Source organism: Takifugu flavidus, chromosome 1, assembly GCF_003711565.1.
Source record: "Takifugu flavidus isolate HTHZ2018 chromosome 1, ASM371156v2, whole genome shotgun sequence".
NCBI classification, from domain to species: Eukaryota; Metazoa; Chordata; class Actinopteri; order Tetraodontiformes; family Tetraodontidae; genus Takifugu; species Takifugu flavidus.
In genome coordinates, this window is record NC_079520.1 from 22,822,257 (window position 1) to 22,846,109 (window position 23,853).

General features: G+C 39.4%; 2 protein-coding genes across 6 annotated transcripts; both read right to left on the minus strand.

Moving 5' to 3' along the window:
• Positions 1 to 101: 101 nt before the first annotated feature.
• mbtd1 (mbt domain containing 1) lies at positions 102 to 13,938 on the minus strand. Of its 2 annotated transcripts, XM_057017879.1 has the most exons (17): positions 13,756 to 13,938; positions 12,394 to 12,604; positions 12,166 to 12,299; positions 11,972 to 12,086; positions 11,787 to 11,869; positions 11,591 to 11,708; positions 9,595 to 9,729; positions 9,434 to 9,522; positions 9,084 to 9,318; positions 8,545 to 8,600; positions 8,211 to 8,315; positions 7,982 to 8,129; positions 7,352 to 7,434; positions 6,952 to 7,186; positions 6,627 to 6,698; positions 5,592 to 5,741; positions 102 to 5,044 (listed from the first exon to the last, which is right to left on the minus strand). In XM_057017879.1, exons 1-17 carry the CDS (start codon positions 13,774 to 13,776, stop codon positions 4,926 to 4,928), a joined length of 2,109 nt encoding a protein of 702 aa, XP_056873859.1. In that variant the 5' UTR covers positions 13,777 to 13,938; the 3' UTR covers positions 102 to 4,925. The 2 variants fall into 2 exon arrangements, with proteins under 2 accessions (XP_056873859.1, XP_056873910.1); XM_057017930.1 differs by lacking the exon at positions 5,592 to 5,741.
• A 188-nt stretch (positions 13,939 to 14,126) lies between these two features.
• On the minus strand, positions 14,127 to 23,761 carry tdrkh (tudor and KH domain containing). Of its 4 annotated transcripts, none has more exons than XM_057018144.1 (15): positions 23,621 to 23,648; positions 22,523 to 22,659; positions 21,376 to 21,536; positions 21,205 to 21,296; positions 20,907 to 21,105; positions 20,687 to 20,811; positions 20,276 to 20,585; positions 19,888 to 20,054; positions 18,996 to 19,171; positions 17,678 to 17,742; positions 17,409 to 17,560; positions 17,220 to 17,330; positions 16,408 to 16,462; positions 14,755 to 14,836; positions 14,127 to 14,668 (listed from the first exon to the last, which is right to left on the minus strand). In XM_057018144.1, exons 2-14 carry the CDS (start codon positions 22,585 to 22,587, stop codon positions 14,781 to 14,783), a joined length of 1,734 nt encoding a protein of 577 aa, XP_056874124.1. In that variant the 5' UTR covers positions 22,588 to 22,659; positions 23,621 to 23,648; the 3' UTR covers positions 14,127 to 14,668; positions 14,755 to 14,780. The 4 variants fall into 4 exon arrangements, with proteins under 4 accessions (XP_056874124.1, XP_056874042.1, XP_056874211.1 ...); XM_057018062.1 differs by having other exon boundaries at positions 20,672 to 20,811; positions 23,621 to 23,644; XM_057018231.1 differs by lacking the exon at positions 22,523 to 22,659 and having other exon boundaries at positions 20,672 to 20,811; positions 23,621 to 23,761.
• Between the last annotated feature and the right edge of the window lie 92 nt (positions 23,762 to 23,853).

Consider the following 23,853-nt stretch of genomic DNA (forward strand, 5'->3'; position numbering starts at 1 on the left):
TTGTACATCCTGTTTATTCCTTCAATTTCAAATAGTTGCTGTCACACCAAGAGCATTTATCTATACCAGGGCTGAAACTTGTACAAAGAATTTTCACAATATCCCATCAATAAGCCTTTTTATTCAGTGTAAAAAATAAAATCACCAGATAAATTTTCACAACCATGCGAAGAGGAACAGTTTGCGACGCCCGTAAACAAAGAAGCCATTCGTCACAACCAGGATTATGATCCAAACATTTGGCTTTATTTACAAAGTCTATCAAAGTTTGATCACAGCACAAAGTTAGCATATGAAAGAAAACTGGTATACACTATCAAAAAGATGTACAAACTTTCAAATGCAATCTAATAATGTACCTCAAGGGGTCAGTGTTAATTCAGATGAATAGATTTAGAACTATTAACATTTTTTTTAAACTTGTATCCAAAATAAATTTTTCACCATAACCCTTAACTCACGATTATTTTCAGACAATAGCAATCCCAATACATTTAGTCATTTTATCAAATATATATATAGCACCACAATATAATCGTTTACTTAATATAACAAGGGGGGGTGGGGTGGGATGGGGGGCACTATTACATACAAAAGACCCGTGTTAGTATCCAAAAAGGAAGAGAAAGAAAAAACTAAATTTCCGACCTTGGCTCAATCCTCACCGCTCAAAGAACTCTGTGACTCCAACTCAGTCCCTCAATGGAAGCCTATTTACACCAAAGAAAATTAAAACCAAAGAAACTGAAACAGCCGACACACGTTTAGTATCTAAGACATGAAGCTAAATCAAGGGCTATTGCATCCCATAATACTTTGAACTGAAACCCGGCTTATTATCCAAAACATTTGGACTAGATTTTTTTAAACTATAGTTGCATGTGATTGAGAATATTACCATATATTGGATTTCTTTCTTTCCGTGTTTTTTTTTTGGCAAAAATGAGCTTCCATGCTTCTCTCGTCACAGTGGAGGAGGCAAACGACAGAACAACCAATGAGGGGTACAGAAACTGAAACAAGCTTAAGCACAACATCGGCACAATGCATTCTATTTACCAAAATTCCAACTACACTTAAAAGTACACAACGACCCCCTGTGAGCCAGGCAGAAACTGCCCCCGCCTTTAGATTCAGAGGTGAATGTGAAACAAGACCAATTCATATCTACAAGGTCAAGTGAAAAACAGAAAAAAATCCACAAATTGACGATTGTGCATTTGATTATTTGGGGTTAATCTGAAGGAAAGTAGCAGCAGTTAGACCCTAAAAGTGTTTGTACTAAGATATTAATGCAGTTTGGTCAGTATTTTGATTTGCATCCATTATCAAAATAAAAGTCAAAGATAGAAAGATTGCTCGTGTGGTCTAAAAGTTCATTGTTTCAGCTGGACTCTGTATCCTAATCTGACTTATTCAAATCCAAATAAACAGAGAAACAAATCTAGCAAAATGCATTCAAGTCATTTTTTTGTCCCACTCAAGAGTAGAATTTAACACAAAATCAGGTATAATTCTGCGAAACAGATAAAAAGACACAAATAGGGAGATAAAACGATGCAATTACAACCCGGGAAGCAACTGAACACCACCACCACGAAATGTTAAAAATGGCAAGATGATACATTTAGGTTATTGTTTGATCTTCATTTCAACACACTAGCAAACAGAAAGTCACTCGTTAGCTTTCTAACAGCATGTTTGGCCACCAGGGGACTCTTTTTTTTAAAAAAAATTGAAAATGAAAAGCGAATGCGATGCGTCTCCTGCTGCGTTACACACGTTTTGGATCGACCCGTGTGCTGCGTTCTTTTCCATAGACTAGAATCTAAAGGGAGTGTCCATTATGCTAACACTTTGAGGTTAGTCTCTGTTTTTAATCTGTTGCTGACAACAATGAACATATGATTTCATATTAAGGATATAGATCTTTTTAAAAAAAACTAAAGAAAACCTTCAGAATTGACTGTATTCCAAGACTGATCACAGGTACGTTTACACACTGATTACATGTGCTTCATTCGTTCAAAAGAAAAAACAGAAACTTCCTGAGAATTCACTCATGAACCTTACTGGTATAAAGAGAAATCGCGGCTCTTCGACGGTCACTGACGACGTTTAAAATCTGCTCTGCGTCTCATTTTTACACATTTATGACGCTTTTGCTTAACCATATCTCATAGTAATCGCATCTATGTAGTGATCACAGCGGTGCTATACGTTTTATAAAACAGCGCATAATAATAATATGGGATCTTTTATTATTGCATCTAAAATTAACAGACTACCTCATGTGCAGCATAAAAAAATTCTCCATGTTTGGTGTCTAGTCTTCAAGTGGGTCGTTTAGGTGCCCATTTTGCATATGCTACCACAGCAAGTCTATGTCACGCGCATGTGTGTGTTAAACGTGGCTAGCATCAAGAGGTAGTAGATAAACAGCTGCAAGAACTCTCGCGCTAAGAAGGAAAGTTTACCTTCGCCACAACAAAGCATGGATTTCTGATGAATCATAATGTGTTACTCTATACCATCATAGTCATGAAGAATATATATGTATATATATTTATATATATATATATCTATGTAGAGACAGATACTCTATGCCACTTTAACATGTAAATGCTGCCCTCAGAGACCCTTGGAAAAGCAGTGCATTGTTCATGTATCATTCTTTATGACAAATCTGTTATTCTGCGGCTCAGCGGAATCATAAACTAGCTTTGCATACATATGGCTCTGACAGGACAACCCAGAACACAAAACACTAATGCTTTGCATATCACCCCAATAAAATAGTCAACATATTCTGTCACACTTGGAGAACAGTATAGTGTGGTTACGGGCTGGCGTTTGATGCTACAATTGCTCCACGTATGGAGTTTGAGTGTGCCACGTTTCCAGTATTCCGATAATAAATACATACATTAGCTGTTGGGTTTATAGTAGTTTGTCAGAAAGGAAAATAAAACTACCACTTAAAATGTAACACATCTGGTTAAAAAAAACAACAACATTGTTTGAAAATTTAACTTTGATATTCTGTGTAAATAAGAGAATATTGTGCCAACTCCTTATATATTGTGCTTGAGATCATTCCAAAAGAGGAAAGATGTATTTTATAACAGGAAGAATCCAGCAATATGAAAAGCAAGTTTGGTAAGTCATGTCACAGTTAATTAAACTGATTTGGTTAAATTGTTATTAAATAATGGCACACTCCAAACTTCATAGGGATAAGTGTTGTTAGAAATACAGCAGACCTGGTCCAGAGCAGAGCAGGGTCACTGGTATCTGCATTTAAAAAACAATATCACTGCTGTATTGCTACTCTGTGAAAAATGAGCAATGAATCTGCCAGCAGCCACATTTCGATCTACTGTACGCCTCGTCCACAAACTCTAGAGGTCAAAAGTCACGCGGCAGGGCTGGGCAGTGGGAATAATGTGTGCCCCATCATACCAGTAAGGTTTCTCTTGAATGCAACAAACCCTGCTGCTCACCAAAATACATTCCATAAATAATATGTTGTTTTTTATTTCTTGATGTCCACAGCTTCATCATTAAGGTCAACATTACATCAGAGGTTTTTTTTAAATATTATTATTCATGGTATAGCTATTGTTTTAATGAGGAAAGACATTAGCATCTCTTCCTGAGCTCAATTTCTGCAGTTAATCCCTTACGAATTTATTGCAATCAGTCCCTAAAGCCACACATGGAGTATCCAAACACCAGACAGCCCCCGTGAGTGTGTGCGCTCTTCAGAACGTTCAAGAAAGTAGTCGACAAGCAACGGTGCCTTCGTTGCATTGGGGTCATTTTTTGTTGTCTGTATATTCAGGAAAGTCTAGCAAGAAACACCAGATGGAGTTACCAATGGTGACAGTTAAAAGGCATTTCTCAGTCTGGCATCAGGCACATTTTCAGTCTAAATTTAACCCACATGCCTTTCATGAGAGAGGATAGCAGATTTGCAATAGATTAAACCTAAAATGTAAAAATTCAAAACAAAACTTTTCCACACTCACGTCTGGTAACATTTAATGGACCATTGCATCACAGGACGTGATGTCGTTGTCTTCTCCAATAAAACCACCGTGAAGCAGTTTTGCTCAATTTAGTCGTAATGTTTGAAAAAAATGAATGCAGCTGTGGAACTTTGCTGAGAAACCGTAAGAGAATCAAAATAATGAAAATGCTGAGCAGCATTGTTGTCAGGTCAGATCCTTAATAACTATACTTTGTGGCTCTATTTGAATAGGTCTGCGCGTACTCTATGATTAAAATCACTTTTACGAAGCAATGCACATTAGGTTTTCTACACAACCACCAAAAATGGAAATGCAATAGAAACATGAGGGACAAAAACAAACCCACGGGGAAAGAAATTCAAGTAATATTAACAAAAAAGTTACCTGGCCATAATGTTCTGAAGAAAATGGTCAAAAATAGAAACAAAATTATTCATCTACCTGGCAGCATCTGCAGCAGATGACCGAACTGAACACAAATCAACCCAAACAAAATTAAGACCTGGCTCAATAAATGATTCTCACAGTTTCAACAGGTCTCGGTGCATGGTCCAGATTGTAGCAGAAGCAGAGCAGACTGTGGTACTCAAGAGCAGGACCGCTGTCTCTCGTTTGGATTTCTTGGGAATCCGTTCCTATATCCCCTCTCTGATTCGATGCTTTGGTGCCGTGGCACCCGAGGGTGTTATAGAGAGAATGCCCGAACATGTGTGACCCCGGCTCGGCCCTGGGTGCTTTCTTTCAACACTTCCGTCACAAAGATTTTAGGAGTATGTGCTCACAAGGCTACAAAGTAACAATATTGTTCCCGTCACATTAGAGGTTCCGCGTGTACAATCCTGACTGGGGGTATTCCATGACGGTCTGTCTTGCTTCTTCCCATCGTCATCCTCAGGGCTCCTGTTTGATATAGTAGCTGCCCGAGCCATTGCTCTCCTGGTCAGAGGTGCCCTGTGAGAAGGTAAACTCGTCCACTTCGGTCGGCTCCTCTTTCATGCGGAGGAGAGACTCTGTGTGGGGACAGAAACAGAGAAGACATGAGCCAGCCGTGCTCCCCCTCCTCTGTCACATCACAAGAGGAGCTACCATCTTTACTCCTGGTATTAACGATAAAGCCACATGCAATTAAGTTAACACACTGATCAAATCAAAAATGGAAACATGCGTTATGGCTACATACGACACATTTTATCCATTCCCGTGAATACTATTGTTTTTTGGTTTTTTTTACAATATAGTGTCAATATTCACACCATCCCAGATCTTTTTTGTGAGGAAAGCCATATTTGGATGAAAACCCCAAATCACGTCTGGTTGTGGCTGCATCAAAGTAGACACAACAGTTTATTAACCCCAACTATGATTCCTGCAAATTCAACCGAATACATGAGGCAAAAATTCATGTATAAACACTGACAATGACCGTGTGTGAACAAGGATTGAGTACAACATGCAGCAGCAGTATCCAGGTCCAGAGCGAGGCCCCATGTGGGAGACAAATCAGCGCAGAGCCTCTGGCAGCTCGCTCCGCCGCCTTTATCATTAGTGGAACTTTACCTGATTTGTGCATTTGGTGAAGGTGGGTTCGGGGCCGTGCGGGCCCCTGGGCAGGGTAAGGGGGTGGGCTCTGTTCTTCATCCCCTGAGAAGCTGCTCCTCCTCCTGCCGGCCTCACTGAAGGGCCGCCGACCAACTGGAATCTTCCTCTCTAAACACCAAGCCAGACTTGGGTAAGCTACCAGGGGCTCACTACAAACAGGGGTTTCAATTCAACGCATCTGTGTTCAGGATGTTTAGATGATTATTAGAAAGGAAAGTTAAAAATGTTAGAGCGTCATTTAACCACAGAACGGCCGATGCTCCCATCTGAATAAGCCCCTGGTACGCTGTCATCAGACTGCCAGACCCAAGTAAGCAGATGCACCGTTACAAAACTAAACGCTAAAGAACCCCGACCACAATATGGAAATCTGTGCCTGTCAATAATAATATTGAGAAGATTATTATGAAAGTTATGAGAAGATTACTGCTTTCAAAATTATTACAAGTGGAATTTTGATTTGCTGTTTCCTTAATGTCTGCAAGCTAAACTGCTTGTAGTAAAATACAATGCTGATTTGTTGTGAAATTTAAGTGGAAATTATTTTTTCCAACCATTCATCATGGTAATATTCACTAAACTGGAACAGGAGATTTTAAGTTAACTCGTTTTTCACATAAATTTATATTTTTGATCACATTCCCACTACTAATAACAAACCAATAAACTGATTTCAACAGTATTTTCTCTTAAACCTGTAGCATTATTGACAGTTGCAGACTTCTGAACAAAATACTTTTTTCTTAGTCACACTGCACCAATTCAGCATCTGCTTCTGTGATCTGAACCCATGAACCCAACTCATGGCCCTCCTGCACTCAAACACCTGAACCAAGTGAGCAGGTTGTGCATTTAAACTGCCACACCAAAGAGACCCCGCTGCGTGACAAATGACGCTACAGAGAGTTTTCACCAAAAGTGCAGCTGGTGCCAAGAAGAGGAACAAGAAAAGGAGAAGCTGAAAAAGGGCCAATCAGCACATTCACAACTTACTTTTCTTTTGTCCTTTGTACTGTGGAGCCTTTTTCTTCTGCTTGGGAACCGACTGAGACATTTCCCTGTTGCCTAAATAACAATCATCGCATAGGAGAAATGCCTCAGCAGTGAAAAACAAAAAAACACATACACATCATTGATGTTCAGTTATTTCTCCATCATTTTCCTGTGGAAAACCAAATCGTGGTTTTGGGGGGAAAAAAACACTTTTTGGTCTGTCTAACATTTAGTTGCTCTGCACCACTCGCCCTGGTAGGTGCTGTACCCTTCCCATGAAAAGAGTCTTGTTTCTACAGAAAAGTCTGAAATGTTGTCTTCTTACTCTGTGATGCGGGCGGTTGGAGCTGGTAGCCCGTCAGCTGACACCAGCCCACGGGGTAGAGGTCAGGAGACTCACAGTCAACCCACTGGTCGTACTCATCTTCCCAGCCGTCAAAGTGGATTCTCAGTAGCCGGTGCACAATCCTAGTCACCGTGGCAACACAAACCAAACGTGGCTCCATGAGGTCCACAGCCTCAAGCTTCATGCCCAGTCGGAAACCATGATTGGGCACCTCCTAAAGAAACAGGGGGGAGACAGGAGATGCTCATTTCTTTTATTAGAAGAGTAACTCAGCAAGCTGCTGGTGAATAAATAAATGTTGAAAATGAATCATATTAAAAGAGTAAAATTAGAACTGATTAATCAAAAAGAGAGCAGAAAACCCAAGTATGAATCTTACCTTGTTAAAAAGTTTGACGGGAGCAGCTACTGAACCCATTTCTCTGAGGTAGTCAAACCATTTAAATGGCAGTTTAGCATACCCTGCAGACAAGAACACAGAGAACTTTAATCTTTCACAGAGGCTGATTAGATTGCCAAAAAAAAAATAAAAAAAATAAAAACATTACATGCAATATCAATCCATTGTATTAATATTAACTTGTGTAGTGCAGTGTAGGTGTGTAGGTCTTGTATGTAGTTATTTTTTCACTTTTGTTCAAACAACAGAACATGTTAATTATACCATAGACACTTGCTCTAGCCATACCATGTTCTACAGTGTAGTTTTCTGCAATCTTTTCTATAGTGTTACAGTGACACTATCAAACCAAGACAATTCATGTGGTAAAACTTTGTGCCAAAAACGGGGGAACTAAGCTAAAACAGTGGTGAGCTACACTAGTTGGAGTTTTGGTCTACTAGGGTTTAAATTGTATCCAGAAGCTTGTAGTGGCTCCTAAATCAGATCTGTTCACAATTAAGGAACCTGAAATGTTCATTATCGACAGGGCTGCACTCAATATAAATCTTGTCATTGTTGTTTCATCATGACTAATGTGCTTTATATTAGAGGGCTGTATTACAGTACCTCTGGGGGGTGTGAGTTCAATACTGTTGATTTCACAGAAGCCAACAGGGAAAATGGAGGGGGACATGCTGTGGTAGCAAAACCAGTCGGACCCATCCACTGCCTCCGAACCATCGATCCCGATCATGAGGTACCCATCTGCCAACACCTGAAGCAAACAAAATTTGTTACTTAAAAGTCGAGTAAAAGGTGCTTTAAAGAACTGGGCAACAAGTAGAAACATCAGTACCTTTCTTACAGTGGCTGCACATATAGTTGAGAGGTTGAGGGGGTCAATGGCTTCTAGCTTCATCCCTTCTTTAAACCACTCCCCACTCTGGTCCACATCTTTCACCTGACAGAAAACCAGCCCAGTGGGTGATGACCATTATTGTTGGTGATGTGGTTTCAATTGACATTCACACAGTCTCAGTGAACTAACAAAATAAAATTTAGCTGTTGGTATGCAGCATGTTTGGAGGTCAATATGAGCTTCACTGGGTCCTTGGAGCATTAAATCCTCAGCCATATTGAATCGTTTAGGTCAGAGATTAATTGATCACAACATTTCTGCCCTTCATTACCTTCTGGAAGTACTGTGGAGGAGCATCGCTCTGACCTTCCATTTTCTTGGAAACATCTGAAATATAACATATAGAAATAAAAAATATAAAAACAGTTGACAATAATGCACCATGTCTGAAGTAAACTATAATATACTCTGGAAAACACCTTAGTCATTTTATCCCCTGCATTTTCTCAGATTTTAATTATTACTTGGGATAATTATTTTAAAATCAAAATGTCTTTGACACTGACTGTAACTATAACACATTTGAGCTGTGTGAAAAGGTTCCATTATAATGTGAAGGTAAGTATTTGACCTGCATGTTAATCATTCAAACATTTAAAAAAATAAGTATAGTCAGAAAAAGCATCAACAGAAAATTGTGGCTTTTCCCCTTTAGCTTCCTTTGCTCCTAAATTGATTTTATAGTTCAAAAGTGTAAAATTCACTCCGACTGCTGTGTGTCCACAAAGAGATAAACAGATAACCAGAAGATGAAATTATCCCCCAAAAAATGAACTTTTTGATGATCAATACTGAAACTGTAGAACTGACCAGATCTTTTGAAGCGGTGTCCAATGCTACGGGACCAGCCTATGTTATGGATGAGGGGACTGAACATATGGCACCAGAAGTCATCAGAGTTGTCCTCACTTTCCTCATAGACCAGCCTGAGGCGACCTCCAATGACCTCCTCCACCAGCGCCACCCGCGTCCGGCACAGGTAGTTCTTGTCCACCACCTCTACCCGCATTAGCTTCTTGAAGGGGAACTGCATGTTCTCGTGTACCTATGGTGAGAAATCATGCACAGTACGGACACAATTAACACCAAGGTATTTAGGTTAGTCAAAATAGATTCAAAAACGGCTGTGATTTAAAGGGATTCGTGTTCATGGATCTCACCAGTGAGCTGAAGTCAGGAGGCAGTGTTTTAGTTCCAGTGAGACGCTTCACAAGAAATGCTTTCCAGTTTGAATATTTATGCTGTATGCCTGCAGGACAGATCACACCACCATCAGCAGCCATCACCAGCAGCTGTCCTACAAGACATTCAAGCTACTCACTTTTGGGCGGTACAAGGGGTTTGCTGCTGGAAGCGCACCATCCCACTGGGTGCACCTCTGGGATGCAGAGATTACACCAGAAGTCCTTACTGTTGTCACCATCAAAGCCTTCATACCGCAAGAGAGCCTTGAAGCCTGCAAAACACAAAATACAGACCATGACTGCTGACTGTTGTCTCATGACAGTCTCGCTCATGCACTTTGACCTTTTTGATCAAATCTGGTATCTTGCTGTTAAAATAAGCGCATTTTAGTGTAAATGAATCCCTTTTGATCTATCTTACAGGGATTTGAAAAAAGTAAATGCATTAGATAGTCACATATGTCACATATCCTAAAAGTGAAAGAATATTTGAATTAACCCTCAGCAGCATGGACTCAAATGGAGTTATAGAATAACAAACCAATAAACTAGAATGACTCTACTTGGAAAACAACTCAACATTATAGTATTCAATTTAAACTGAGATTTATTTTAGGTCTGAAATGAAGCAAAGCACCATGGCAGGTTTGAACATTAAAAAACTAGTCTATCAAGAAGCCATATCATTACCACTAATGATATGGTCAGGATGCTTCACTGCAACATGATGTCCTGATAAACATTGATTGGGTAGATAGTTCGTGCCATCTCATGAGGCTAAAATAAGAAATAAACTGCATTGTGTACATATATGGCACTACTCCACATCAACTTGAGCTTGTTGATGTGATAAATTGGAACGGGGTTCTTTAACATTATCAAAATGACAGTGGATAAGTTATATCCTCAAGGAATACAAATATAACACCATGGACTCTTTTGCTGAACAACAAATTTTAGGTATTTTGTCTCACAATGGTAGAAGCTGTAATTTGATCGTATCCTGCCCCCTTCAGGTTTCATGCAAGCACCAAATGAATCAGTGTGTGAAGAACAAGTCAAGAAAGTCATGACAACCTGGCAAACCACCTCCCAGGCCATGATTTTGGAAGTAATTTTGTCATTTTATATAATGCCCTCCCATGCTAGCAATGTCAAAATATGAGACAACCCAGTTATAATAGCATATAATAATTTGCAAACAGGTCAGGGTGGTTTTGTAGCAGCATCTGAGGTCACTACAACCCAGAAAACTTGCCTCCGAAGGTCTTGTCTGCACAGAGCGCCACAGAACATTTGGAGAAATTAATATTACTACTATGGAAAGGCAAAACAGGATACGAGTAAATGAGGGAAAGAAGTAAGCTTGTTAGTATACAGCTGTCATAGCACCTTAAATCATTCACTCAATTCAGCCCAGCACAGCAGGATACTATGCATTTTTTAAAAACTTTTCTCTCTCCATACAGAACTCCAAGGGTACCACTGTGACATTCTTCTTCCCTGCACAACTAAACTGACCAACGCCAAAAACAAAATCAAGAAACACACTAACAAGTCTGCATCACTGCTCATACTCATTTGCACTGCATCGGCTAGAATCCACCATGGTTCCCTAAAGAACCCCAACACACACATACACGGCAGAGCATCCCCTTCACTCCAACTGGGCCAACCTTTGAGGGTAGTTGTGAAAATTTTGACACAATATTCTCGATTTTGCCCACCTGTAGTAAAAGGGGCCGACATTTTAATTTATTATTTATCAACATATCAGAACACCTGTCAAAGAAACTAACAGAACTACAACCCTCACTGAATATGAACTGGTCTGCAGGGTTTTACATCTTTTTTAAGTATCGTCAGTTCATGATTAATGCGGTAGTGAAAACTGTAAGGTTACTTATAAACCAGCCCATTGCAACATTTTCTGCAACTTCACAAATGCACAGACACAAATCAAAAATTTTAACAGATGGTTTAAGTCAGTGTTTTCAAATAGCACAACAGTAATTTTCTTAGGCTGATAGACAATAGAAGTTAAAAGAACAAGTCAAAAATAAATTATCCCCACTAGTTATTCATTGCCATTAAAATACAGAGAATGTGGTGGTGCCAGAGAGTTTCTCTTACCTGCTAGCTTAATGATTTCTGCTATCCAGTACACTTTAGTAGAGAGATTAGTGTCAGTGTTGATCACTTCAATCCGTACTCCTTCCTCTATGTCTCCCCAGCATTTCCCCATAGGGGCCTGAAGTAGACATGATGTTAAATGTGACTGGTAATATATCTTGTAAATCACAACCCAAACTGCCCGCAGCTTACTTACATGTTTGAAACAGCTGACTGGCGCTCCAGCCGTGTTATTGCTACAGATATACTGACCCCAGTCGAAGCTCTCTGCAGGGGTCACTGTCACACACAAACATAAAGCACCGTAAAGATGCGGTATACTCAAACGGAAGGCAATCTTGATCATATGACTCTATAAACCACTTCTCTTTGTTGACATACCAGCTTTTGATTTTGCCTGGTTCTGTTGACTTGCTTGGTATTGGGCATAGGCAGCCAACTTTGCCATAAGAGGCTGTTTCTGTAAGACTTTTGCTTTTTTTGTTGGTGGTTTTCCCTTGGAAAAAATATATATTTAAGAAATAAAGTATAGAGGTTGATGTTAATATGTTGTTCTAACTTTTTAATTCGCTAACCTGGAGTCTTGCAAGGATGCTGGCCTTTTTGGAATTTGAGGAATAACTCCTGGAACAGGACACACTGCAGAAGCGCTTGGTTTTGGAATAAAAAGCATCACGTACCCCAACCATTCCACACATCTCACACGTAGCTGTCAAACAGAATGGATACATTTAAGCTCTTGATGTTGCAAACACATGACCCTACAGTGGCAGGCTGTTTTGACTGTACACTCATATACTGACCCATTCCAGCCTTGCCATCAGGGTAGGTGTACACTTGACCATTGTTCTTGATAATGGGCAGACTAGCAGGAATGGAGGGCACCACCTCATCCTCACTGTCATCTGAGCTGGAACTGCTGGTTGACTCCTCGCTGCAGCTGTCAATGTCATAACCATCAAACATCCCGTAGGAATCTCTCCGCTTACGCTCTGAACGTGGGGTTCGTTCAGCCTTCGCATTCACAAAAAAAGAAATCAGTTAGAATGCATCTAATTCGATTTCACTCTGAATGATCCAAAGCTTTTTAAAACATTAGATTCAGCGGTAACATTCACTAAATCCACCTCAAACTAATACATCAACTGGCATTAAAAAAAAGTAATACAGAAAAAATATATATCATAATCATATATCATTTGAGATCATAGTCCCTCCAGAAAGCTTAAAATCAACACAATGCAATCAACTGCCCCTTGGTCTATGAGCAACACTTCCTGAAAATGTCATTAAAATCCGTTCTTAAGTTCGAGTTATCTTGTTCTGACAGATAAAACACCGGCTGTCACATACCCTCCTTGGTGGACGCAATTAAACTTGTGGTTTGCATGAAAATAAATCCATCATTACGATTGAACAAAATGAGAAAGGTGTTCGGTAATAGTCCATGGTTAAGAATAATAGCAAATAAATCCCCAAACTATGCCTAAAATAGTAAAGGAAATGTATTCTTCGATCACTATACTGTTATCGAAACACAATATCTTTCTGTGGTTATGGAAGTCAACTGAAATTCGGTATAAAAGTTAATCATAAAAGGTTTGCTTTATTTTATTTTCTGCAGCGAACCTTTTGTAGACGCACACGAGCAATATTATATCTGGAGCAATATTAAAATATGAAACTTTGAGAAGCGAAGTCTTAATGACCTGACTACTTCCTGCTCGGAGCATCGTAGGGGGGATTCTAACAGACAGCAATAGCAAAACCCATAAAGCCCCAGAAAATAAAATGCAAAGATGCGCAAAGTTAAATGTTAAATTCTCAATTTATTTAGTGATTGCAATACAGGCGTTAGAGCAAGCCCCAGCGCAACCTAGCGTTAGCACATTTAGCTAGCGGAAACCTGTTTTTCCTGTTTCTATTCGTAAAACCTTAGCACCGTTTTCATTTGCGTAGTAAACCCACACGCTCGCAAATAAATTTCAAATCAATCTCTGTCGATTTTACTTCCACTCCTTGCTAGTTTATTTTGGAGGGGGCAATTTTCTATTAATAAACGCTAGCAGCCCCACTGGCTAGCTACCATAAACAGATAACAACAAAGGAGGAACGCTAGCCTAATCAAATTCTATGTGGCCCTAAAATGTTCCAACTTTACTTACCAAATCCCGTGTGTCTTCCATCAGCCCTTCATAAAGAAAAAAAATCTATTTAACTGTGCTGACAAATACAAATCCCACCCCTGAGATGGGGAGAAATTTGACTTAGAAACTGTAATGTCTAAATAAATACTACCAAGCAGGATATCAACAAATTACTCCGCTTCTTGTGCGCATGTGCCAGCGTAACCTACTTTCATGTGATTGGTCGATCTGGAATGGAGGTCATCGACCCACAGAAACAAAACAGTGGACTCTAATGGAAATGAATGAATGGCCTTATGAATACAGTCACAACAACTCCACAAAACAACGCTGGCAAACCAATAAAAAACAAATTTATTCGTTAAAGAACAGGCAGCCTTCACACTTGATAGTTTGCTCTTTGTCAACTTTATTTTGAAATGTACATTTCAAAGTAAAATATGCAAATAATCGCTGAGAAAAAAATACATCTTTTATCACTTATAGTGCACTTTTCTGACAGACAAACTCCTCTCTGTCTTTACTCAGTGCAATTGATTCCATACTGAATGGTTCAAGAACCAGTTAAACAATACAGACAGCAGAGAGGCTGAGATTACATACAGACCACTAAAACCTCAAACACAATTAACTAGAAAGAAAAAAGACACTATAGAGAGCTGGCTGCCTTCCTATATCACAGTGCTTTCCAAAATAATATTGACGTTATAGTTTTGTTCCTCTCTTCAGCATTAAACACACTAACAGCGCATAGAAGCGTAGCAGCAACAAGTGTCAATGCAAAACACAATAACTGATTTTGAACTCGAAAAAAAAAATAATTTACTGGAAGAACTGTTACTCGATGAGTAGGTAAGGCTTCCCCATGAGGATTTATGTTGTTGCATTGGCGGCTCAGTTGAGGGAAGGTCCCTGTTACCTCACCTGAATTCTTGCAGCGATGGAGAAAAGGAGAAATCATTTTTATAGTTGATGGCTAGTTAAAAAATAATTACATTTGTTTGGAAACCTCAGTACCTGTACATTTGGGTACATCTCTGTTCTTAAAGCAGCTCATCCTCTACGATATCATCAACACTTTCTGAGATTGAGGCAGCTTCTGAGGATCAGAAAGAAAGCACAAAGCCGCAAGTTTTAGCTGTTGATAAACTTATTGCAAAAAAGAGAGAACATTGCTTTAATTTTCAGCCACAAAGTGCAGAAGGTTGGTCGAGAACCAAGGTCAACAGAGAATTTCAGCAGAGAAGCGCCGACTTGTGTAACCAACAAAAAGGGAATCAAAGCACCAAATATTGAAAAGCCTAAATTACAGGCGGTGCAGTAACTTTGCTCCAACTCTGTTTTCTCTGATGAACTTAAAATGGTTTTATAATTAATTTTATTTGTAATAGTTACACATGTTTATATGAAAAACAAAACAAAAAAAAGCTTGGTCATTTTATTGGGATGGCATGTTCCTGTTTATCATAATTGCAATAAGAGCTCATCCTTTGGATCATTTTGGTTCTTCAACAAGAGTTAATAGTTTCTTGACACTGTTAGTGTAAAACATGTTTACCCTTTTCCTATATTCTGAGGTTAAAAAAAGATCAGAAAAAGTAAATATAGTGCAGTTTAAACGAGCTGCAAATTACGGTCTTGCCAGACAGCAGAGTAATGTATACGTACAATAGTAAGGAGACAATGTACTTAATGACATTACATCACTCATGTTGTCTCTATAAATATATTCTCCTATTTGAATTCACCAAATTTTATTCCATATTTGAGTGAGAGTGCTACCCATTAAACAGAAAAACACGTGGGGGTAAGAGTAGTTCTCGTTCTTATGTGAATGCACCCACAGCACGTGAGGTGAGGAACTGAACGTTTTCCTTTACCTGTGTGTTTTGTGGGTACAGAAATGGCATCTGTTAGAATCAGGCCTGTATGTACATCTCCACATTGCTGTCGCCATTCTCTGCTCATTTCCTCTTCTGGTTTGATTTGACAAACTTTAGCCAGTTCAGTTATTGTCTGCTGATGTGACACATTTGTCTCGAGCTGATTTTCCTCTCTGTCTCTCTCTGATTCAGTGAAGTCCATATAAACGGTGTTGCTGCTACTGCAGCTGACACTGTCTCCCAGGAAGCTCTGCTGGCTGTAAAAAATCATTTTGTCTTCTCTGTCATCATCTCCTGGTTGCCAAATGTACTCAACGCTTTGGAAGGGGTGTAAGAATATATAAGTGTCATCCGCTGTGTTTGAGGTCAGACAGGAGTAAAAGCTTTCAGAAGTTTCATCTGGAAAGACATTGTCTGCGTTGCTCTGAGGTAACCTAGAAATGCGCGATGAGCTTGTCAATGAGGAGGCAAATGAGGGTAAAGGAAAAGCAGGCACAGGGGCGCCAGAGCACCTGGCATGGAGACATGTGGGAGACGATTGAACAATCATTTTAGAGGAGCCTGATTGGGAAAAACTCTGGGGGAACAGAGTTGAGGGACTGAAATTATGATGCTCCGGGATCCTGAGAATATGCGGATAACGTGTGGAAGATGATAATGGCTGCTCAGGTGACCAATCTTCAAATTGTTTCCATTTGCCTTCATTCAACCCAAACCCACAAAAGAATAAAACATGTAAAGGGAGAATTTTTATTAAATGAGACCCTTATGCCTTTGCTTCACTCACCAGATAAACTGATACAAGACAGACTGAGCTCTGACGAAGCTCCCATGACATCATCCTGAAGAACAAGAGCAAGAACAATTATTCTCTCAATATAGTCGAGACATTTTAATAAAGCTGCACATTTAATACAAGATTTAAATGAGAGAAAACTGGGATATGTGAAATACAGGAAATTAATTAAAGAAAAAAAGGTTTTGCTGATTATTTTATGTGAAATTCAAAATGAAAGATAAATTAGGTCAGTGACAGTAATTCATCTTGTTATGTTAGGATTCAAATTTTCAAGGTCAAATTTAACTTTCAAACCACAGAGAAAAAAAAGCTCAGAAAAAAACAAACAAAGGCCATACAACGTCAGATTTTTAAGTCTAATTATTTGTATGCATTGAATAAAAATGGAAGTTGTTAAATGTTCTCAGTTATTTAGGTCGAAGAGAATCTTGGCTTAAGAGAATTCAACTGGACTTCTGTTTGTTTGTTGAAGACGTTTCACGTCTTGTATAAGAGGCTTCTTCTACATCTTCAACAAATTAATAGACCAGCTGAATTCTCTTAAGCCAAGATGCACGTATGTTTCGTCTTACATATTTGTTAACTGTTAAATGACAATTGATGACTGTATTAACATTTTGGTTAAATGCCGATTATGGGGGGGTTGCCATTAAATTCAGACAACCTTTCATAAATGTCAGGTGTGAGTCAGAGTTCGTCCTGCTACTAAGCAGATAATCCCATTCCAAACATTTCAAAATTACAATGTTACTTATAATTACATTCACCATTGTGCTAATACAGTGTGTTCTATAACTCACCAGCATTTTCTGTAAACTGCCAGAATTTTCACCTCCAGTCTTTCCTTTCACCACTTCCTGGAAACTGGCAGCGTGGCCCAGGCGTATGAGCTCCTCACCAATATCTACTTCCTAGAAATAACAACTGTTTCAGCTGCAGAAAAATAAATCAAAACAACATGATAAAAGATTAAACGAGCTCTTGCTGACCGTGCCATCACTAGTATCACAGAGCTTGACACTGGGCCAGGAAGACAAGTCGGAGTGAGAGTAGCTGCAGAGTTTGGCCAGCAGAGGTCTCCAGGACGCACAGTGTGTCAGTCGATCAAAGTCATCCAGAGCTGATTCGGTCCATTCATCTCCTGGGGGAAAACATCACAAACATTGCGTAAGATGCAAGAGGAAAAAGATAATTGAATTCACATCTTCCAGATAATGCAAAGCTGTTTTGATCACATTTTCCAAGTACCACAAATTACCTTTTGGTTTGACTCCTGCTAAGTTGCACTCAATAGCTTGGAAAGGCAAGCTGAGGAAGTCACTCCTGTTAATGCAGCAAATGCAAGAACTGTTAATAATGAACCTGCAGGATGCACTGAGGGACACATGGCTGCACACCAACAAGCAACAAGTTTGGTGATGGATGAAGCAGAGAGCATGTCTTATTGGTTTAAAGCCTCGGATCGATCATCTGTGATATTTTCCAAGACCAAATGCTGCGTGGGAGACATCTTAGTTACAATGATTTAGTCATCTTATTCACAGCACAAGCTAATCGTGGTCTAAACATGATGATACATTTTGATACTAATTAAGAAAGAGTGTCCATGTCCTCCTAAAATCACCTAATTGTCTTCAGTGCTTATTTCAACTTGTGTATTTACACAGGAAAAAGATATAAAGTGACATCAGTACACTCTTTCTGGATTTGCTGATTATTATGGAAAAAAATAAAAAGGAAAATGTCTGTTTTTTATAATAATGAAAAATAATAACCATGTAAATGATAGAGAGATAGCATGCTAGACTAGCGATACGCTACGCTAGCCATTCACAAGCAAGTGGAACACAGGTGGAATTTCTACCACCACCACCATCAACAAGGGGCATGCTACACCCATCGCAGCTACAAGAGAAGCTTGAAAGCACCATCCGAGGTAGCGCTGGTGTAATTGCACCGAGTTCAGATGTTCACTCTGGCGAAATTCTTTGTTTACCACCTCCCTGCTTTTCTTCTACTTTTCTGTTCTCCCTAAGAGCCACTACTTTTCCTCACACGTTGACAGACTGAAGAAAGTGTTGGAAATCACTAATATGACCAAGATATAGATGGATGTTAAATATTTTTAAAAAGTTCTGAGTTTTGAAACCTTACAGGTGCTTTTTAACTCCAATATTTACCTTTATATTTGGTCGCAAGCTATCTAAACCTGTTTTATTGCATTTTATCAAGGCTCAGAATATTTTGTGGCATTGTGACATTTGTGATCTTTGACATCAAGAGAGGTCTCGTTGCTGATATTGCTTTCAGTGCCCAAAATCAGACAAAATGATTCTTCAAACGGTCACTTGGCTCTGATTTTTTGGTTTAAGGGACAGATTTATGTGATTTGGGAGAGTAAGGTTGGAGGAGAGAAGGCAGACAGCTTTCAAAGCCTGTCTCAATAATGTGAAACAGAAACACTGTTTTGTAATCATTTTACAAATTCCTGCATGTCCAAAAGTTACTTTGGAAAGGTTGCCTGTAGTTTTGAAATCGGCTAAGGCTTCCTGTCAGATTAGTATTTTGCCTATTACCTCATACGACGGAGGCGGTCTCTGGGCAGCTCCCCATTGTCTCCAAAGTCAACATAATACAGGTCCACCAGCTCCGAATCTGGCCCACTGAGAACTCTGGCCCTGTTCCACGTCTGATGATCTCTGTACGGAGCGGCCACAATGTCTCCTATCACAATGGTCTCCACCCCGTGATCCTAAGAACAGAAAATAAAGGAAACTACAAAAATGAACTTGTAACTTCTAAAACATTTTTAAATTCCACAGTGTAAAATTGTTATACAGTATAACTTGTAAAGTATAACTTTTTTATATGACTTTTAAAATAAAAAGATGATTTATTGCATATTTGTATTAACTATTTATACAATTTTAGGCCAAATATATGTTGTGCATTTGATCTATATTAATTGTTATTAGTATAAATAGTTTTAGTTAGAGAATTTAAAAGATAACTTACATTTTTCAAATGATAAACAAAAGTAAAGCTACATCATTAAACAATGCTCAATATTTCTTTCACCACTCTTTATGGAAAATAAGGTTCTACATAGAAATTGTCCTCAATATGGACCTTGTATCACCTAGAAATGTGATTAATTAGCAGTTATATTATTTGCAAGTTTTATAAACATATAGATACAAACATTTGCAGTTGCTTTTTAATGTCAGAATTAAAGAAACTAAATATTGTTTGTTGTGGTATGTATTATGAGTTCATTAATTTCCTTCTACTATTACTATTCTAAATAGCAACTATAGTGTGTTACATATTAAAAGTCAATGTGGCCAATGAACTTTGAATTCTGAGAAAAGATGGAACGTGAGGGAACGCTAGTGAACGAGTGGTTGTGAAAATGAGACCTTATAAGTACAAGTGAAGCAAGATAACAATGGCAGCAGCCGTCCTTACAGTGGCGCTACTGTTGCTGTAGAAGTGGTTCATTTCCTCTGTCAGTTTATCCAGCTGGAGGGAGCGAACTCCCAGGATCTGGATCCAAAAATGGTTCGGGTTTTCATAGGCAGAAACATACACCTCCAGGTGTTCGTCAGGCTGGAAGCTCAGGTCTGGACTGGGAACTGAACAACACAGAAAGAACTAGAAATGTAACATTTAATATTGGTTTAGTTCAGTATTCACAGAAAAGCTCACATAATCGCACTGATTAAATTCAAAAGGATGGAATTTAAATTGAAATCTTTTGCAAATGACAAAATAATTGCCTTCGAATCACATGTAAACGTAAAAATGTTTGGAGCCAGAGTTGTGAACATATGACATCCTTAGATTATTGTCCTACTTTCAAATTTGGAAACTTCAGAGAGACTGTTTGTGGAGACGCTCTCTTCCTCTCCATCATCTGTGTGGGTACTCGTCAGCTCCTCTGTCAGGTCTTCCGGTTGTCCCGTGGTCCCGTTGGCATGGATGAGCCTGTTTTTCTCTGGATCACTGGTGGGGATGTTGTTGTTCAGGCCCATTGGTGCTTCCCTTTCTGTGACCTCTGGGCCGTAACCAACAGTGGTGTGGCCACGTTTCTGTCTCTGAGCAGATGACTCGCAGATCTTTGCCCTCACAATCATGTCCTCCTTCACCTTTTCTATAATAAACTCCTGGACACATATAGAGTTAGATTATATTTAATATTTGTCTATTGATAAACACAGATCACAAATCCAAATCATTGTATGTTACTCACTTTGGCCTTTTTTACCTCCTGCTTGGTCCCTTTAATTGTCACAGTGCCCATTGCCCCTGGAATGTGCATCCTCTCTTTGGAACAAGAAACTTTGGCCCCTGTGGTTCGGGTCATCTCTTTTAATCCCTCTCCTCCACGGCCTGAAATACATGTATAAAAATTATCTGTGTCTGTGCTAAAACAGAGAACTTGTAGAGAGAAAAAGGAATAAACCCAGGAAGTCATCTGCAGTTACCTATTATGCGCCCAAATGCAGTCTGAGGGACCTCCAAAACCTCCACCACTGGTTCACAGTCAATGACCAGGTTCTGCAGGACACAACGAGCCAACAACACCTGCTCCTTGGACCCTTGCAGCAGGAAAGACACATTCTGAGAGTCAGACTTCCCTCCGTCTAAGGAAATCCTCACATGAGCGCCGGATTTCTGGGTCACCTGAAGTAAGTCAGGACACTGGAGATTTAGTCTGCATGTGCTGGAATACATCCCACAAAAAAAAAATGAAAAGCTATTTTCTGGAAGAAAATGACTGACCATATCCAAAAATTTAGCTTGATATCTTGATAAGTTCCTATAAACCTCTATAGGAAGCGTCATCTTTGACACCTCTGCATTGGATCCCTGACCTGAAAATGAAGAACAGAGATCACCACTGATCACCAAAAGTTAAAGTGACAACCGTCGAGCCCTCTCAGCAACACTCACTTGTTTTGGAGGTGCTGACGTGACGATAGATGATGTAGCCCACTGTGGCACCGACAGTGAGCCCTGCGGCCAGCGCCACCATTTTACCTGAGGTCAGGGTGCTTTTGTGACCATCCTTCACTGCATTCATGATGTGACGTGCACCCAGCGGAATGCACCACCTGAAAACAAAAATATCCCATCAGTCTTCGTTAGACAGCTCCTTTCTGTGACTGGTTTCCAGTTGTCCTGCAGATTTCAGTACATTTTTGCACAGCAATCACTTCACAACATTCCACAGTTGCAATTTGAAAACACGGTGAATAGTAATGCACTGGCCGGTGCGGTGTATGACCTTTGTGATCTATTGACTTGATGAGCATCATGCAGCATAAAATAAAGCAGTGTCACTCAGCCGGAACTCAAAATGCATGCTGGGTTTTTAACTACTTTCACTCCAGATAAAGACCTTGAAGTAATTGTCAAAATATCCACACACAATTATAACCAGTTTCTTGAATTTAATATAGTTGCTGAACCATCATCTCCAACTAAAACATATCACTCAACTGATTGGACATGTAAGAACTAATAGCTAAACTGAGCTTACATGGCAGCGAGCCTGCAAGCCGACTTTCTCATTTTAGCACTTTGTTAGCACATAAATGTGTGTATGTGGGGATGGGGGGGGTTATTGGGGGGGGGACCCCAACACTGTTTATATTTGTAGGCACATGTTCCTATTTTTTGTACCGGTAAAAGAAAAAAAAAATTGCTAAGCACTGTTTCATACTTTCGGACTACACCACTTCCCAAGCAGCCATCAGCCACCAGCAGCCATACTCGCAACAAAAATTCTCCTAAATGTTGAAACATTTAGGACTGTTAAAGCATTGTTTAATGCACCAAGCCAAACTGCAGCAGCCTTCACCAGCTGACATACAGTTATGTACAGAAAAATGCCACACTGCACACCACAGTTGGGCAACCTCCAGCCAAATGCAACATTTAATGTTTTAGTCAACGCTTGTATCCGTGTCTTCATCATAGAGCTAAATCCAACGTCTCTGACGCAGTAAGAGAATATCACCAGAGGTAAGCCAAATGTGAGACCAAGCAGGAGCCAGGAGGACACAACACAACAGCACCATGCAAGAATGCGTCTCACTGGGAGAAGAAGGCTCTGGGAGGGTAGTTGAGAAACACATGGGAGTTGGACACTCCAACATCCATCTTGTGAGACTAATGTACAAATCTTCAATCCAGGTTGGGTTTTTGTTTTTTTATATATATCCAGGTTCAACACTACACACATAAATAGAGGGAAAAGAAAGTTTCAACTTTCCATGTTACTGCATCAAGTTTGCCACATGTTTGAGGGACCTACAGACCAGAGAAAAACTAAAGGCAAGAATAGCAAAATAAATGATTTAAATTACCCAGATTAACACTGGTTGGGTCTTCTTAAATCGTCTGATATTCAAAGGTCTCCAATGGCTCGAATATATTTCCTTTCTGAGCATTAATATGGACTGTCCATTAATCACAAACTAGGAAAAGGTGAAGCTTTTTTCTTTTCGAATTCTGAGCCATCAGTTTCTTAAAATTTGAGTGCTAGGTTTTAACATTTCTTTTTTTCAGTCGCCCTAATTATTTTGGTGGCGTTAACGTTTTTTCTTTGGTTTGCAATTAAATATAATTTATTCGTACAAGGAAATCAGTCTAATCTATATCTCTTGCCAAAACATCAGCAACTGTGACATGTTAAAATATATGATATATGGCAACCAAAGTAAAGGAATTTCGTACACGGAAAATATTCTCGGATACATCAAAAAGGTGTTTTGCACCATAAAGCGTTTTTTTAATACTGGAATTTTAAATTACTTTTTAGCACTGTATCGTGGGTCTTGAACGCATCCGTCCGACTAGCCAAATAACCTTGGATTTTTCCGCCGTTTTATGAATATCGGTGTGAATAACTGTGCTGTCAACACCCTCAAGTGTCAGTATTTTAAACCGTCACGATAGGTTTTATTACAGGAGAAGCGATCAACACGATTGCAAACGCACACTCTCCACCGGGTTATTCAAGCTAGCATTAGCCTACCGCTGATAGATACAGACAAGCCTTTAGCTAGAAGTACCTAATGACACTTCTTTAGCTGGAGAAAAAATAATGTCCAGACAGGTTCGCGTTCTCAAAGGTGAATAGAATTTAACAAGTGGTGGGGAAAGCAGAATATCATGTATGACACTTACAGACCTTCACTCTGTAGAATTGTGTCAGCAACACCTGTGAAGCTCCCTAAAGTAAACCTCACGAAACGGAAATGTCATTTTAATCGACAAATAAAGTGGTGAAAGTAGAATGCAATGTGATTGTATTTGCTGGTAACTAAAAGCTCGTCCTTAACCATATGGTTTTTGTATTAGGGGAAATGCAAAAGTTTACCGAAAAAGAAAGCCAAAACGAAAATAAATTGTGATCTTATTTTG

What these genes read in the sequence shown, in the direction of transcription:
- mbtd1 (XM_057017879.1), bottom strand. Translation starts at nt 13,776, where the DNA reads ATGGAAGACACACGGGATTTG. An exon ending in ACACCGCTTCAAAAGATCTG is followed by an intron (nt 8,601 to 9,083) that starts GTCAGTTCTACA and finishes GTTATATTTCAG; the next exon opens with ATGTTTCCAAGAAAATGGAA. An exon ending in CTCCACAGTACTTCCAGAAG is followed by an intron (nt 8,316 to 8,544) that starts GTAATGAAGGGC and finishes GTTTTCTGTCAG; the next exon opens with GTGAAAGATGTGGACCAGAG.
- tdrkh (XM_057018062.1), bottom strand. Translation starts at nt 22,587, where the DNA reads ATGGATGTTGGAGTGTCCAACTCCCATGTGTTTCTCAACTACCCTCCC. An exon ending in TGCATTTGGGCGCATAATAG is followed by an intron (nt 20,812 to 20,906) that starts GTAACTGCAGAT and finishes CATGTATTTCAG; the next exon opens with GCCGTGGAGGAGAGGGATTA. An exon ending in AGGAGGTAAAAAAGGCCAAA is followed by an intron (nt 20,586 to 20,671) that starts GTGAGTAACATA and finishes ATATGTGTCCAG; the next exon opens with GAGTTTATTATAGAAAAGGT.